Source organism: Drosophila nasuta, chromosome 2L (assembly GCF_023558535.2).
Source record: "Drosophila nasuta strain 15112-1781.00 chromosome 2L, ASM2355853v1, whole genome shotgun sequence".
In the NCBI taxonomy this organism is placed as follows: Eukaryota; Metazoa; Arthropoda; class Insecta; order Diptera; family Drosophilidae; genus Drosophila; species Drosophila nasuta.
Genome location: NC_083455.1, coordinates 15103509 through 15119704, shown reverse-complemented (window position 1 = coordinate 15119704; position 16196 = coordinate 15103509). Strand labels below are relative to the sequence as shown.

At 35.2% G+C, this 16196-nt stretch overlaps 1 protein-coding gene, 1 long non-coding RNA gene and 1 other non-coding gene across 3 annotated transcripts; 1 reads left to right on the top strand and 2 right to left on the bottom strand.

The window, feature by feature from the left end:
- Positions 1-1224: 1224 nt before the first annotated feature.
- LOC132797790 (uncharacterized) lies at positions 1225-2866 on the bottom strand. Its single transcript, XR_009633780.1, has 2 exons — positions 2485-2866; positions 1225-1392 (listed from the first exon to the last, which is right to left on the bottom strand). It is a non-coding gene; the product is annotated as an uncharacterized LOC132797790 (long non-coding RNA).
- Positions 2867-13532: 10666 nt separating this feature from the next.
- On the top strand, positions 13533-13604 carry Trnam-cau (transfer RNA methionine (anticodon CAU)). Its single transcript has one exon. It is a non-coding gene; the product is annotated as a tRNA-Met (tRNA).
- Positions 13605-14535: 931 nt separating this feature from the next.
- On the bottom strand, positions 14536-15976 carry LOC132783735 (uncharacterized). Its single transcript, XM_060789086.1, has 2 exons — positions 15163-15976; positions 14536-15101 (listed from the first exon to the last, which is right to left on the bottom strand). The coding sequence occupies exons 1-2, from the start codon at positions 15787-15789 to the stop codon at positions 14691-14693; spliced, it is 1038 nt and encodes a 345-aa protein (XP_060645069.1). The 5' UTR covers positions 15790-15976; the 3' UTR covers positions 14536-14690.
- Positions 15977-16196: the final 220 nt, after the last annotated feature.

Sequence of the window (16196 nt, the reverse complement as noted above, 5' to 3'; positions counted from 1 at the left end):
CGCGATTGCTGCTGTGGTCATTTTATTTATTTTTCCTTTTGCATTTCGTGGAATTTTCCGCACGTCGGCTTAGCTCGTTGGCATTTAACATCGTTTTGTGCATGTGTCAGGACGCTTGACATTGGCATCCTTCTGGCTGACAGCTGCAATAGGAGGACCTTGCACAGTTAGTTGCAAAAGTACTCATCCTCGTTGGTCTGCCCCAAGAATGTAAACAATGCTGGTAGACAAGTGTTTTGTTTACCAACCTTCCATTGCTTTTAGCTTAGATAAATTGTTGCATTTGTTTAATGTGGAAAAAATGATTTCATTTAATGAATATTTATAATGAAAGCATTTTAAAGCAATGTTAAATTAAAATTTCATTCTCATACAATTTAAGTTTATAGTCGAGTTCTAGCGATACACAGCTTAAGGTTAGACAAGTAAGAATTACATTTAAGTAACTCGCTGAAAATCTTACACCGCGTATAGTTTTCTACTCAACTAGCTGGGTCATGTTTTTCCGTCTGCTCTGTTGTCAGGTGAAACTTTGGGGAATGCTTGGCAGGAAACTTGCGGAAATCCGCTTATAACAGCGAAAATCCCAACAAAAGAAGGCGATGAAAACCAGGGAGAGAACAAAATAAAAGCGAGGAAAAACTAAATGCTTAAAATAAATTAAACAGTGCTTAGGGAATGATGAATGTGCTTCCAAAGGATTATAAAGAGCATAATCCTTAAACTGTTTGCGTGCATGAAGTTAAATCCCCTTGATTACAGACATTTAATTTGTCAAATTGTTTGTTAAAGTTTCTCCGCATCTGCATTTCTCATTAGGTAGCATATTTCATTTAGCATATAGTAAATAGTAAATGCCACTCGCAGCTTACCGCATTCCACAATCCGCAGTCCGCAACCGCAGCCCGCAACCCGCGACTCACAGGCCACAGCTCGGCTTGTTATGCAGTTTTTTGTTGTCAGTCGTTTTGCAGTTTGCCCTGCAGGTGGCTGCAAGCACATCTACGATGACAGTGCTACGCACACCTTCTTCATACTTATTTAATTAAAAAGTTATCACTACTACGAAGTGAATTTACAACAAAAATCTCGATAGTTCAGTATATATTTTATTTCATTTTAAATATGAAATTGCTTTTTCATAAACTGTTATTTTCTAGAAAAAAAAAATGAAAATGAAATTACATTTAAGTCTGTTTGGTCTGCTGAAAGTTTTGCTTGCAGTATTACTTATTTTGCTTCGCCAAGTTTCGTAGTTTGTTGCATATGGTACAACCACTCGCCGCTAGATGGTGCTAGTGATGGCTTTATTGCGTGCTGTGCTACACTAAAGCTTCGGTTATTGCAACCATTCAATCGTAAGCAATTATATTGATGTGGCCATTTAGTAAACTGCAAGTAGATGAAAAACTGGATGAGCGATGGAAAATATCTATTGAAAATATTGTATGTGAAGCAATAGCTGTCCATTGTTTATGCTCTGAACGATAAAACATTTTCCCGCTGCATTTATTTCCAAAGTGCCCAAGGCAATTAAAAGCAAAGCATTTTGTTATTGTTCTTCTCAGGTTTATTGTTGTATTAGAAAAGATAATCGCCCCATACTAATCACTTAGTGGAGATTGAGTGCAGTAAATGCATGGAAGCCTCCTTTTAATATTCTCCATTTCGTTTAATATGCTTTTAATATAGTTAAATGTGAATTTATATTTAAATGGTCTCCAGAAATACTCTGTCAAACAAACATAATTTTTATTATTATTGTTTTCAGCATACATTTTTCATAACATATACTTTTCAGATAATTATTTATTTTGCCACTCGACAATCATTCAAAAAATTTAAAACAATACTTAATTGGCATATTTTATTCGTATATAATTTCCACTATATAATATCGATACAGTCCACATACATTTATGTGGAGTGAAATTGAACTTATTTTATTCAAATTATATTCCGATAACGATATAATATTGTGCATTTGTAATTTTGTGCATTTAAAGCAATTTAAAGCAGGCATATCAAAATGGAAAATCCATTAAGTAATTAAAACGACTTGAGCGAAAAAAATGGAAACATTTTCTATTGAATGGAAGATATGAAACACGGCGCTCTATTGAAGCAGTTGTGGACGAAGTGCCAAGTAAGGAAAAAAAAGGGTGAAATGAATGAGAAAGTTTAAAAAACGAACTGAGAACTGTTGGAACTGTGGTTACTTAGCTCTGCTCTTCTTATTTACTTTTTATTTTCATTAAAAGCAGTCTCAACTCTTCTTTTGCTCAATGCAAGAGTTGTGCACACATTTATAGTTGCTGGTCTAAGTGGTTAGATGGTTTGGTGGCTAGGATGCCAAACAAAATAAACATAATTGTAAATTGCAATTTCATGAAGTAAGCATAGCTACATCAAAAATTTAATAACGAATTTAAAAGAGAAAAAACTAATATTTAAGTTAAGTACATAAAAGTATCAAGCTCTCACATTTATTTGTACTTCTTTTACTTTCCTTTCAGCACCCATGGAAACGTCTTGTCTAACAGTCGACAGAGCTGACCACACTTGCTGCATTGTTCTGCGAAAATCAAGACGTTGCAATTGTTTGTTCCCGGAAGTTAGTTAGAACTTCGTGCAACAGTAGATGAGAACCACACGTGACTTGGCCGAAACTTTGGCGAATGTCTTACAAGACCAACTTGCAGCTGGCAACTGACAAGCTGCCCACGAGAAAGTTTCAAGCAGCATACTTTAGTTCATTTTGAAGAAAGAGATTTTTCTCATATGTTATCAAAAAATGTAAATAGTATATTCATATCTAAATATTCTGACAGCAAAAAACTTAAAGATCTCTCTTTAAGAAAGGAAACTAACAAAAATCAGGTCATGAAAAGGAAAGTGTGCAAAAGAGAAAACAAATGAAAGATTGGTTCAACCTAAATGCCATACTTAATCCAAGGACAAGCACAACAGTTTAATGATATACAAACACACCACCGAACACACACAATTTGAGATACTGCAGATAGCGACATACTTAATTGTGTTACCAGTAAAGTCTGCAGGAAGTCAAGCTCTTGTGTTGAGCCTTCCTTCAGCCGAGAATGGCATCGCAGACCAATCCAATTAAATTAGCGTTAATCTCAGGATTTGTAAGCATTGAATTAATTATCTTTCAACTTGACTCTGGTGGTTTTTTGACAACTATTGAATCAATCCCATTCCGTTTAAGATTTTGTTAATCATAAAATATTTATTAAAGTAAATTGAGTGGTTTACTCATTACGTGTTAAAGCATAACATTAAAATTGATATAAGTTTTATTTTAATTCTATTTATTGTCGATAAATATATTCTTATTAGCTTTCGAATTATGTAGTACAATTAAATAAACAACGGTTTTTCAAATTACACCCAGCACTTTTATTATTAAATTGCATACTTTTAGGAGCTCGCTTAACAGCCTTGTTTATTCGTTTTAATTGCATACTTTTAGGGTCATGATTACAAAGTAAGCCTGATCTAAATTAGCCATAGCTCGGCCATATCCTTGTCTACTTTCAAAGGATACGTATTGCTAAGATCGCAAAGGCCAACTCTATCGATTGGCATCAAAAAAAGATGGGGTCATCTAAGGATCCAACACTTGTGATTTTTCAGTTTCAGGGCCAAGGGAAATATGTGAAAATTGAAAAATCGGAGATATCTTGAAAACGGCAAGGACGATTTGAATGCCCTTTGGCAGGATGATAGATCTCGTCAAAACATTACGTTTGACACAGGACTCGTCAGGATCAGACAGGATACGGCCGAGATATACGCAATTTTTTGTTTATAAAAAAGTCCTTATAACTTTGTTGCCTTAAGGACATTCGTCCTTTTGATGGTGCCAATCAGCTTTGATCAACTGGAGCTATCATTGTGCCGAAGGACATCCCGATCGTCCTTCAAATGGCTAAGTTACGTCGGATTTTTTAATTTTTTTGGCAATTTTCTTTACTTGACCCTTGAAAAAACTTGAGGTTCATTTTTTTGAAAAATCCCTAAAATCCTTGAATGCCAATCGATAGTGCTGCTCACCCTGATTATAAAAAACTATGTCCTTGTCAGATCCTTAAGAATTTGGCCGAGTTATGGCTAAAAAACGAATATTGTATAAGTATTTATTATTTTTCTTTGCATACTTTTAGGGGCACAAATAGAAGGCATTTAATCGAAGTGAAAATCAGTCATAGTTCGGCCATATCCTTGCCTACTTTCAAAGGATACGTATTGCTAAGATCGCAAAGACCAACTCTATCGATTGGCATCAAAAAAAGATGGGGTCATCTAAGGATCCAACACTTGTGATTTTTCAGTTTCAGGGCCAAAGGAAATATGCGAAAATTGAAAAGTCCAGGATATCTCGAGAACTGCAAGGACGATTTGAATGCTCTTTGGTAGGATGATAGATTTTGGGTAGGATGAAAGATTTTGTTTGACACAGGATTCGTCAGGATCAGACAGGATACGGCCGAGCTATACGCAATTTTTTGTTTATAAAAAAGTCCTTATAACTTTGTTGCTTTAAGGACATTCGTCCTTTAGATTATGTCAATCAGTTTCTATCATACAGAGCTATCGTTGTGCCAAAGGACATCCCGATCGTCCTTTAAATGGCTGAGATACTGTGAATTTTTGGAATTTTTGACAATTTTTCTATAAAAAAAAGTTGAAAAAGTTTGAGGTTGTTTTTTTTAAAGACCCTAAAAATCTTGAGTGCCAATTGATAGTACTAGTCACTCTGGTTACAAAAAGGTATGTCCTTGTCAGATACTTAAGGATTTGACTGAGTTATCGCTAAAAAACGAATATTTTTTAAGCCGTATTCGTTTTTAATTGCATACTTTTAGGGGCGATCATTCAATGTATTTTGGTTAAATGGAAATCAATCATAACTTGGGCGTTTCCTTATGCATTTTCAAAGGACTTCATTCAGGACTCGCATGGATCCCACAGAATCCATACTTACCATACTTACCTTCGCAACTATTATTAAAATAGTTTTTAATCCTTTTTAAGTTTTCTTAATAGTTCCTTACCTTTAATTTTTTGTTTCTTGTTTTGTATCCAACATTTCAATATGTATTTTATTTTGTATGATGACAAAAGATGGCAAAAAACTGATTTTATCAGGCCTGAGATTACATTTAAAATGCTTTTGCTCAAAATTTGTTATTTGTACGAATGATTGCACAAGAAGAATATCATCAAATTTGACACACTTGACAACAACTTGAACATTGTCTACACTTTTATGCTCTATTGAACTCGGAAACTCAATCAAATACATTAAGAGACAGCCAGAAATGGAAAGTTTTCATTCACCGCACTTTATTGAGGTTTAGAACTGTTAAGGCAACTTTTCAAAAACTCTTGGTGTATTTATTGCATTTTTAGAGTGACAATTGAAAGAGGAATCAATATTGTTTCTGTTTCGGCAAACATTTCGACTTTAGCTTTATCACTTGTTTTTATCTTTGGCCTGTAATCAAATATTCTCATTTACCTATCACTTTCATAGCTCAACTTTTCGAGAAACAACCAACAACAACATTTTCAATTTGTATACTGACATTTAATTCATTTTGAAATGAATCTAGTATATTGAAACTTTGTATGGTTTTGTGTGGCGAGACTATGAATTTCTAAGAATAAACATTTGTATAACACAGTTTTATAGCCAGAAACTCCAAGCTGAAGCTGACATATCTGCTTTGTACACATTTAATAGCTCCGACTGCCATGAAAACCAAACGCAGTTGATAGTTTTACTAAAGTTAAATGTTTCCTTTCAGCCAACAAATTGCTTTAAATTTCAACGGAAAGTTTATAAGTGCCTTCATAAAAGTTGCAGGGACTAGCCAAAAGTTGAAAGCACCTACAGATTCAACTATTTATTTGGATACTCTGCTTGCTGCACACATGTAACTCATACGCCATGTGGCACATGGACAAAATGAACGAAGAAAATAATTTATATATTTTCGTATTTCAATTGAATAATACAAGGAAATGTCTCTCTCACTTTTAAACACACAATAACGACTCTCGAAGGATGGCATTTTAATTTAAATTTCCAATTAGCAGCCTAGTCATTTTAATAGCCAATAATCAGCTGACGCATTACAGACATAAACGTGAAGCAAATGAAATTCATCCAAGAAATGACACGAACCCTGAGTAGAAGACGTCTTATTAGGAGTGCGTGACTTTGAATGAAAGCAGGTAATTCATTTGTAATACGAGCGTAGGTTGTGAAAACACTCGTAATGTCACACACAACAAATGGACGAATAAACAGAAATACCATTTGGCATAACTTGGCTAAAGTGTCGCGTAATTTATGTGTCACTTCCTAACAATTGTGATAATAAATTAGCTTAGCTAAAGTCAAGGCAAAATCATGTCAAGGACAATGATATTGTTTTCCAGCTGTTAGCCGGGATTTAATAAGCAAATTAAATGGCAGAAACTTTAATTAAAGGTTTGCAATGATATATAAATAATACGTAGATAAGCTTAACATCAAAATGCTTTCACATTAAATATTAAGAATGTGCTAACAAGTCTTATAACTAGCAATTCACGTTGCTATAGTTGCACACATATGTACTATACACTAGCAATTTGGCTTACAGAGCAAACTGCTGAACTGCTTTTCACTGGAATAAATACGAATACTGTGACGGTGAATATGTAAATAACAAATTAAATTTACTTCTCGTTACTTTGTAGAGCCAGCAACTTGCCTAGTTTATGACTATTTTATGCCGAAGGTAAATCACAAGAAGATTCCTTGCTGCTTACTCTCAACAAGATTTACACGCAAATTATTATTTGATGTGCCAACATTGTGGTTGCATTTTATATTAAGGTATGCTCAGCAAACTATTCACTTCTTGCATATTTTTTTCTTGTTGATGTTCTGCGGCTTTATTATAATTCTTAAGATTTTCATGCTGCAATCAAATTTAATGCATCTACTCGAGTATTATTTTTAATGTTTATCTTCAACAATGTAAGCTGTTTGTTATCTAAAGAAAAATAATGGTAACAAGAAGGAATAAAGAAATCTCTTTTAAATGATGAAAATGAAAACCCAATGGAATGTTTTGATGACAAGCGAAAGAACTAATAAAAGAAAATAGCTGAACAAAAACGTACGAAGCATGGTAATTACAGAGTAGCTGGTAGTCTATCTTATGAATAAAAAATAAAATATTATTGCACTTTTGAGCTGCTCAACAAACGGACCATTTCCGTAAGCTGAAACTATGAAACTGCATTTCAGATTATATTCATAGAAAGTATCATGTGGCACGTTAATATGACAACAGCAACAGCTGCTTGCAACGGAATTCAGTTTATTATGCCCATCAATACCATTATATACATAGCTTGCGAAGAGGCAAACCCACCCAAAACTATTGAATTATTAATGATAATGGCTGAAGCGAAACATTTGCTGATTGTGTTCCGAGGTCGAAATGTGGCAAACTTCGCCAAACTGTGGCTAAAATGTGCTACCAAAATCCAGAATATCTCTATGCACAAATTGTGCATGCAAAAGTTTTTCTTTATACCCCAACAATTTTCAATACACTGGAAAATGCAAAGCAATGCCAAAGTTTTCAGAGCTGCTGCATCATAGCACACCAAGTGAATGGAAAACTTCAATTTGAGTAACTTGAAGTAAAGCCGAAAATGTAATACCGAAAAATACACAAACTGTGAGTCGAATGCGATTTTAATTAAACTTTGCAGTATTTAAATTGATTTGTATTAGTTCTTTACTTAAATATTATTTAATAAAAACAAAGTCAATAACCTAAAAGATTAACTTCAGTCTGCTGCAAAAAGTATAGCATACTTTTTTGGGCAAATTGCACAAGAAATAACTGAAAAACGATGAAAGTCTCTTGCCAGAATATATCGTTAGATATTCAAAAGCTATGTATGTATATACAGATGCTGCTGATGCGCACATTTGCATAATTCTATGAGTGGTCGGTAAATTTGTCATCAAGTAACTATACCACAGCAATGTCAACAGCTGCTGCTCTGCGAAAGTTTTGCTTTTACTTTACTTGCCAAAGAAAACCTTTCAGTCAACGTTGCACAGCTTGCTGATATATCAGCAGCATCAGCAAATGTAGTTTCAACTTCAGAAAGGTATAAAAGTTTACCGAAAATTTGCAACAAGACTTACTTACAACATGTCTTTGGACTTTTTAATCAGCCTCAGTCAAAGTTTTCATAATTAGCGCGACGCAAAAGTTTGGGGCGTAAAAGCAAGGCAAATAAATAGGTCAATTAATTATAAACATGTTGAGTAAGCCCGATCAATACGAGGAGAAAGTAAGTAACTATAAATAATTAAAAGGTAGTCACAGTTTATGTTGTGTCGCCCGTCGTCGTTGAATCAACTATTTAAATAAGAAAAGCATTTCCTTGAAACATCAATTAAACTGCACGTGAAAACACGGACAACACGAGAGCGAAAGAGGCACAAATCAACTCGGTAAATGTAATCCAATAAATAAGAAACAAAATATACAGTCCGGTGTTGCAACCGTCGCATTGCAATTGAATTAATTAAGTTTTAAATTCCCGCTTTTTTTCGCCTTTTACTCTTTACCTTCTCTCGCTTCTCTTATATGCAAATTTATTGGTTTTCGGCTGCTGCTCTACAAATTGTGCGCGTAATAAAAATGCTCTCGCTTCTTTTCAATTACAAATGGCATTAATTGCTTGTGCAAATCTTATGAAAGACGACTAACGAACCTCTTTAAGCGGTATGCATCAATGGTGATAGATCATTAAATAGTAGCTATTATTTCAATGCTAATTTAAGTTTAGGTTGCATCAATAAATTATCTTTTTTATGGCTTTAATTGCAGATTGAAACACCAAGTTGCTTCGATAAATCATAATAATTCTTGATAAGACTAACCCAAAGGCTTCAAGAATAAATTGCAGGTCAAAAGCATAAGATATAAATTTCAAGTTTGCCAAGATAAATCCTTTACTTATATGCACATAAGTATAATGCCTTTGGGCGTAACTGATTCATATCATAAATTTGAGGCAGCTCAACTGAAGTGAATAAAATATTGTGCAACTTGATCTGTGAGAAGATGTCTTGAAATTTGTGCAAAATTCAATAAAGTAAATAGTTTGCCTTTCATTTGTGTTCGAGCCACAAAACTACGCAGCTATTGAGTGCCAAGCCGTGTTCAAATTAGGTTTAAATAATTTATATTAAGCCTATTTAATTTACCCAGCATGTATTACAATCTCAGTTCTAAGGATTTTACCGGACAATAGGGAAATGCGCACTTCAACTTTGTGAGCCCAAAAACTTGAGCTTGAACTACATCCGGCCCATGATTTTTGCCCGGCCTAATGTGCCATATAACGAAAATCATGAGGCATTAAGTTTGACTTTGACATTGCCGCAGGCAACCGTGTGGGATCAATTTGTGTTTTGTTGGGGTCTAACTAATGGGATGTGCTTTCTGTATGTGTGTGTGTATTTGTGTGTTGGTCATAATCTCAAAGCTGGAGCGAAACAACCTCACACATGTTTGCATTTAATCCACTTTTATTGGAGCCTTTGGGGCTCTCGGTTTCTGAGACCCTCAGTTATTATGCTGATTGTGTTGACACACGACGTTCGTTTGTTGCCTGTCCTTGTTTGTTACTGGTCGTCGAGCTGCTTCACTAAATATTTAAAGCTCCCACAGGTTTCACCTGCTGTTGCAGTCAAATATAAAAAAATTCAATTTGATTCTTAGCACATAAATCAAGTTTCGACTAGCGTAGTGTGTGTTTTAATTCCACATCAAAATCCAAATTCAAATCGAAATCAAACTTAAGCTGAGGTGTCAAAGTGTGATGCAGGCCAGCTTTCAACTCGACTGAACTTTTGCAAAGTTTATATTTAAATTTATTCAATGTGTGATATTGAATGCTTCAAAAGTTTGACAGCCATTTCTCAAGCATCAACATCATGTTGCAAATGAAGAAATTTGAAGTCATTTTGAAGATCCGAGCTAACCCGAAAAGAAAAATGAACCTTTTGGCTTATTGTTGTCGAAAAGTTGAGTAAAAGCAAATTTCATTGGCTTTTCCTGCCCTTTGTTGTTAGTCATTGTGCGGCACAAGAGTCTTTGCCACAGCCTTTGCCAACTATTGTCAGCAAACATCTCTCAATGGCAAACAATAAAGAACTTTCTCGACCTTTGGCATGACAAAAAGGTTTTGCCTGGCTACTGTTAATTTCGAAGCATGACGAGAACAATGCAAGATCGAATGGAATGTCAAACGAAAAATGTTAAGCAATCTAAAAAAACATTTAAGAAATTATCATAGTTTGTAATGCACTTTAAAAAAGAGCAACAAATCCCATAGTTTGTAATACATTTTAAGAAAAAGAAGCAAGCAAATTCCCTCTTCGAATTTCAGTCAACGTAATAAACTTTAGATTTTCTACATACAAATGACATATAAAAAAATAAATAAATAAATAAAAAAAAATAAAAAGTGCAAAAATATCCATTGTTTGTTATACACTTTAAAAAGAGAGAAAAATATTCCAGAGTTGTAATACGCTTAAAAAAAAAAGAAAAGCAAAATATTCCCTCTTTGAAATGCAGTCAACGTAGTCAGATTTAGTTTTTAAATGTCGCTTCAGTAAACACAAACACGATAGATCAATCTGTCGCACAACTTGCAAATGCCAGGCAACATATGTACACACTTATTTGCAGCAAATATTTTTCCGCTTTTCCGAGTTTTCACAGCAGCAGCAGCACTCTTGCAGCATGAGTTTTACTTCACGTTACATGCCACTTTTTGACGCTTTTGTATGCGGCAAGTGATTGTAAATAGACGTCGATAAATGCATATGGAAAATTGATGGCGAAGGCAAGGGAAATTACAAAAGACTTTTCCTTTTAAACACACACATTTATTGCATAGTAGTCACAAGTTATTGCGAATATGATAGAAATAAAATAAATTTCAAATTTGAAATTTGCATTTCGATTGGTTTTCTAGTTTTAACAGCTTTCAAATTGCCAGACGATTGACTTTTTATGACTTTACACAAATTGTATTTAATTTCAATTCAAATTCAATTTTATTACCTCACACAGACATAAAGTATTTGGCATTCTGATATGCAATAAAAGAAAGCAATTTTATAACTCATAAATGCAGAGTTTGAAAGTTGCTTTTAAATATTTCCTTTTTAGTGATTATAATATTTTTGGGATTATTGAACTTTAAGTGACCAACAACATTTTATTGTGCTGAAAGTATTCTGGCGAAATTAAATTAAATTTTGCTGAAATTTTGTGTATAAAAGTCACGTAATGGATTCGTTTCTTGAAGGTAAACACTTTGATTGCCAAAGCAGCTTAGTCCAAAACTTTAGAAATATAAATTGCCTTGCAGTTCGTCTTTGCTGGGATTAACAGATTGTCTGTATTTTTATGAAAATTGCAAGAAAAGCAAGTCGTACTTTCCCTCTCGACAAATTGACTTTTCTAATTAAAACAAATATTTTGTGCAAACCTCAAAAACAAAAGACAAATTTAAATGGAGTGCCAGAATTTGCGGCTAAGTTTGTAATAGTATTTACAATAAGTGTCAATTTCTAGATTGTAATTTGAATATTTAAAATAAATATAACTGACTTTCAAGTAATTGAACTTAAATGTTAAAATACGATTAAGAATCAAGATTATCCCATTACTATTAACAATTTGTTGTTTATCTGCAATCATTATTCAAAAACTTGGTTTGGTTGCCTTAAAGACTTGCCACTAATTAGATTAACCAGATTCGTAATTTAACTTTAAATCATTTTAGCCCCTTTATTTTGGGTCGACACACGTGTTAGCCACACAGAGTTTATGGTTGGGCACATTAACGCTCAAATTTGCATAATTAAAAGGGTCGCATTTGAAGCCAAATGTTGCCCAAAAAGGATGTCAAAGTCTACGCTTGTTTAAAGAGGAGCAGACATTCAGAATTGCTGCAACTGATAGGACATGTTTACACAGATAAGATACAAAATACACATACCTCATGTCTGCTGGTAGAGATTAGGTCATTGTTGTGATGTCCTGCAACAGCTCCCGAAGTTTCCATCAATCATCCGAAGCAGCTAGAAGCTTTTTGTCAACTCTGCAAAAGAAGAAAGCAATAATGTTTAGTGTGTACTATAATAAATTCTTATTAATCCAACAGTTATCTAAATAAATATGCAAAATAATACATACAACTACATATTAAAGAATTAACATAAAAGTCAAAATTAAAGTTAGCACAACAAACAGCAGGTAAATTATTTTAGACACAACATGAGCGAAAGACAAATAGAAATATGAAATAAACTGACCGTAGTTAGTGGTCCACAAATTGTTTGTTGGTGGCATCAACACTCCCAAGGAGTCAACCACACAGCTGTGGGCAGCATTTTGTGTGTAAATGTTTTTTCTGTCAATTTCGCAGCCAAAAATGGTTTGTGTACTTTGTGTATTTGCAGCACCTGAAATAGAAATTATAATTTGAAATTTCTACAATTTAATATTTGAGTGTAAAGTACTTTAAGTTCAACATAGTACTGTCTGCTTTATATTTTCATATTTACCATAAAATATAGTTAGTATTCCACACAGAAGTTCAGACGCTCCACAGGGCGTATGTGTAATGTGCAGCTCCTTCAATGCTGCCTTGACAGTTATTAGCATATTGTCAACATGCTGTGCTACTTAATGATGCAGAAATGTAGAGGGAGAAAAAAGAATCCTGACTAAAGCCAAAATCCAGAATTCCCGCCAGTTTCACTCATTGATTATGCGTATGTCGCGCATCTCAGGACTCAATATAGTGAGAAGCGGAGATTACTTTGAATTTTTTTATGTCGCGTGACGGTGCGCTTTTGTTTTTATGTGATTTGACTTGACTTGACAGAGCAGAAGTGTGCATATCCCAGTTATATTTTAAGTAATTTATTCATAACAAAAACGTGCACAGAAACAAAACCGCAAACATTGAACGTGTAATAGTTTTGTACTTTTTTTACTTTGCTTTCCATTTCAGTTTGGCAGCAAATCCAACTGATGACGATGGCAGCCACATAAAGAGACCCAATCACGTTTCGACTTTTGCTTACTTTTCTCTTTTCTCCCTCTTCTACTAAATTGCGCACAAAGCGAGAAGTTGACTAAGATTAATCAACCATTTAACTAAACTGTTTGCAGTTTGATTGAGCACAACTAGTGGATTAGTTAAGCGAAACTGATTAAATAAAAATATAATAGCAGTTGATTTAGTTCAATTAAGTAATCGTCATAAAAATATTCTAGTTATGCTATTTTCGATAACATTGCAAATCTACGCAACTAGTTTTAGTTTTGCTGAGGAAAGAGATAGCATGATATAAAAAAATAGGGTTGCTTTTGACAGGGATGAAAACAAGCAGCAGAGTGGCGCAGTGGAAGCGTGCTGGGCCCATAACCCAGAGGTCCGAGGATCGAAACCTTGCTCTGCTATGCAATCTTGTGAGTTATGGAAATAACTTTTTTTTTAATTTTTTATTAAGATTAATTTAAAATTTAAATTTTTCGCTCAATAAAGAAATATATCATATCATAATTGTGCTCTTTGGAGGAGTATTAAGTAAAAGTGAAAATATTTCCCAAGTAACATATAAAAAATGTGGCAATATAAGCATGTTTCATATGTTACTATAACAATATTATATAATTTATAAGAATATAATTGAAATATTTTAATTTGTTGAACATTTTTCTTATAAAAGTTTTGATTTGCCAAATTGGTAAGATACACATTTCATAATATATTAATAAAAAGTACTTGTTATTATAACAATATTATTTAATTAATATTAATATAGTTTACAAATTTGAAGTTTTTGAAAAACATTGAAAAAGTATAAGCTACTCATTTATATTACCATTTTAAGTCTGCAAGCAGTGAAACTATTGCCCAGGAAACGTATACACATACTACATACATATATTCATATGTATCGCATATTTTACAACATATTTTTATGTAATAAAAAAAATAGGTGTGCAATTCTTCTAAGCTGTATTGCATATCATGTCAAGCTCTCACATTCAAAGGATTGTCAACGGTTATGACGAAATCAAATTTATTGACATCACAAATCTTAATGCACGCTATGGCCACAATATTTTTTATTGCAATGCGTTGCGTTATTTATTTTGCATAGTGCTACAAATCACGAATAAAATGAATCACTTTCCAGAGCTTAGCCGAGAATAAAATGAATCACTTTCCAGAACTTAGCTCTTGGCCAGCATTTGGAATTTGTGAATCTAAAAATAATTTCACTAGAAGCATGTGATTTATGCGAATATATTTCGTAGATAGGTAAAACACGTGTCACACTGCGTTCTTTTGGCAGCAAGCGAATTTTACCCAATTTAGTAAAACTATTTTTACCCCTAAGCACATTTATTATGTTATATATAAACTATAGCAACAAATACCAGCAAAAGATATGATCGTGTACAAGATTAGCCTAAGGATTTTTGGGGTCTGAGAATCATCACAATGACACAATATCGAATCAATCAACTGTCTATCCTTCACTCTATTGATGTTTTGATGCACGACTGTGGCTCTTTGGCGATGCCATCGACGCATTTGCGTATCTCAAGCACATCATCGGGATAGACGCGACAGCAGCCGCCAATGATGCAGACGCCCAGGTCAATCCACTCGGGCACAAAGGACACAACATTGACACCATTTCCAGTCCACTCGCCTCGCTCGCTGTCGTAGACTTCGCCCCGATTGCTGTAGACCACAAGCGGAATACTGTCCTCCTTTGGTTTGATGGCCAGCAGAGATTTGAGCAGAGGCGTCACATGGCTGGGATTCACACAGTTGACGCCGATGCCCAGCAGACGTGACTGCGCATTGTGCAAAACAATCAGATCCCACACAGCCAAAGCTGCGTCAGCAAAAGATTCCCCATGCGCCAGACTAGATTCATCCTGCCAAGCGAAGGAGAACGATCAATAGGGAATTCTAGTTTAATTTAACTTGACAACTCACCTTGCATTGAAAGGACACCCAGAAGCGCGCAGTTGGGAATCTCTCAAGTATCAATTCAGTGACCGCCAAAGCCTCCAGCTGGCAAGGCAGCGTCTCCACGGCCAGACCATCGACGCCCGCCTGCAGACAAGTCGCGATGCGCGTCGTGTGCCAATCCTGCAGCTCTTTGGTGCTCACTCGGCTCGCATAGCTGCCCGTGTACTCGGAGCCATCGTGCAGATGCGCTCCATACGGTCCAATCGAGGCCAGAACCCAAGGCATGCTGGCGCCAATGTTGCCATTCGCTGCAGCCACTTCCTCCAGGTACAGAGATTTCGCTTGTCGCGCCAGGCGAACGCTTCTCTCAATCAGCTCGATGCTCTCCTCTCGCGTCTTCCCCAGATGGCGCATGAAACCCTCGACACTCGATTGATAAGTATTGCTGAGAATGATGTCGGCACCTTGGCGAAGGAAATCCAAATGCGTTTGGATCACAGCCGTTGGATGGCTGTCATCGAAACGCGAGCCCCACAATGGATCTCCGTCGACCTTTTCGGTGACATTGCGTGCCAATTGACTTGAGAAGCCACCGCATTTGACCAAGACACGCCGTCGCTCTCGCGACTGATTCCAGTTACCGTTAAACATCTTCTTGGGCGAGAAGACTACGTGACAATGTCAAGCACCACCGTGTAAAATGTTGATCACAATTTAAATAGTGAGTGTTGCTAATCGCGTCTGAGCGAGGCGAATACTTTGAAATCCAGACAAGCACAATCAAGAATGCGAATGCGAGTACACTGTACTATTTACGAACTGTCGCTGCTTTTCTTTTGTTGTTTTGTTCGACGCCAGCTTTTTTTCAGTTTTCATTTTATCATTCGTTGCTGGCAATTTCACACACACCAGCGCACATCGCATATAAATATAAATATGTGCACATAAATACGTACATACATGTATTGTGCTTATCTTGCTTTTTCTCTCTGCATTCACTTTCGCACTCGCACACACTCGTTTGCACTTAAATACTTGCCATTCACCAACAGCTGACT

Excerpts from the sequence above, each read along its gene's own strand:
- LOC132783735 (XM_060789086.1), bottom strand. The coding sequence starts at position 15,789 with ATGTTTAACGGTAACTGGAATCAGTCGCGAGAGCGACGGCGTGTCTTG. Across the intron at positions 15,102-15,162 it reads GGGTGTCCTTTCAATGCAAG|GATGAATCTAGTCTGGCGCA; the intron begins GTGAGTTGTCAA and ends TTCGCTTGGCAG.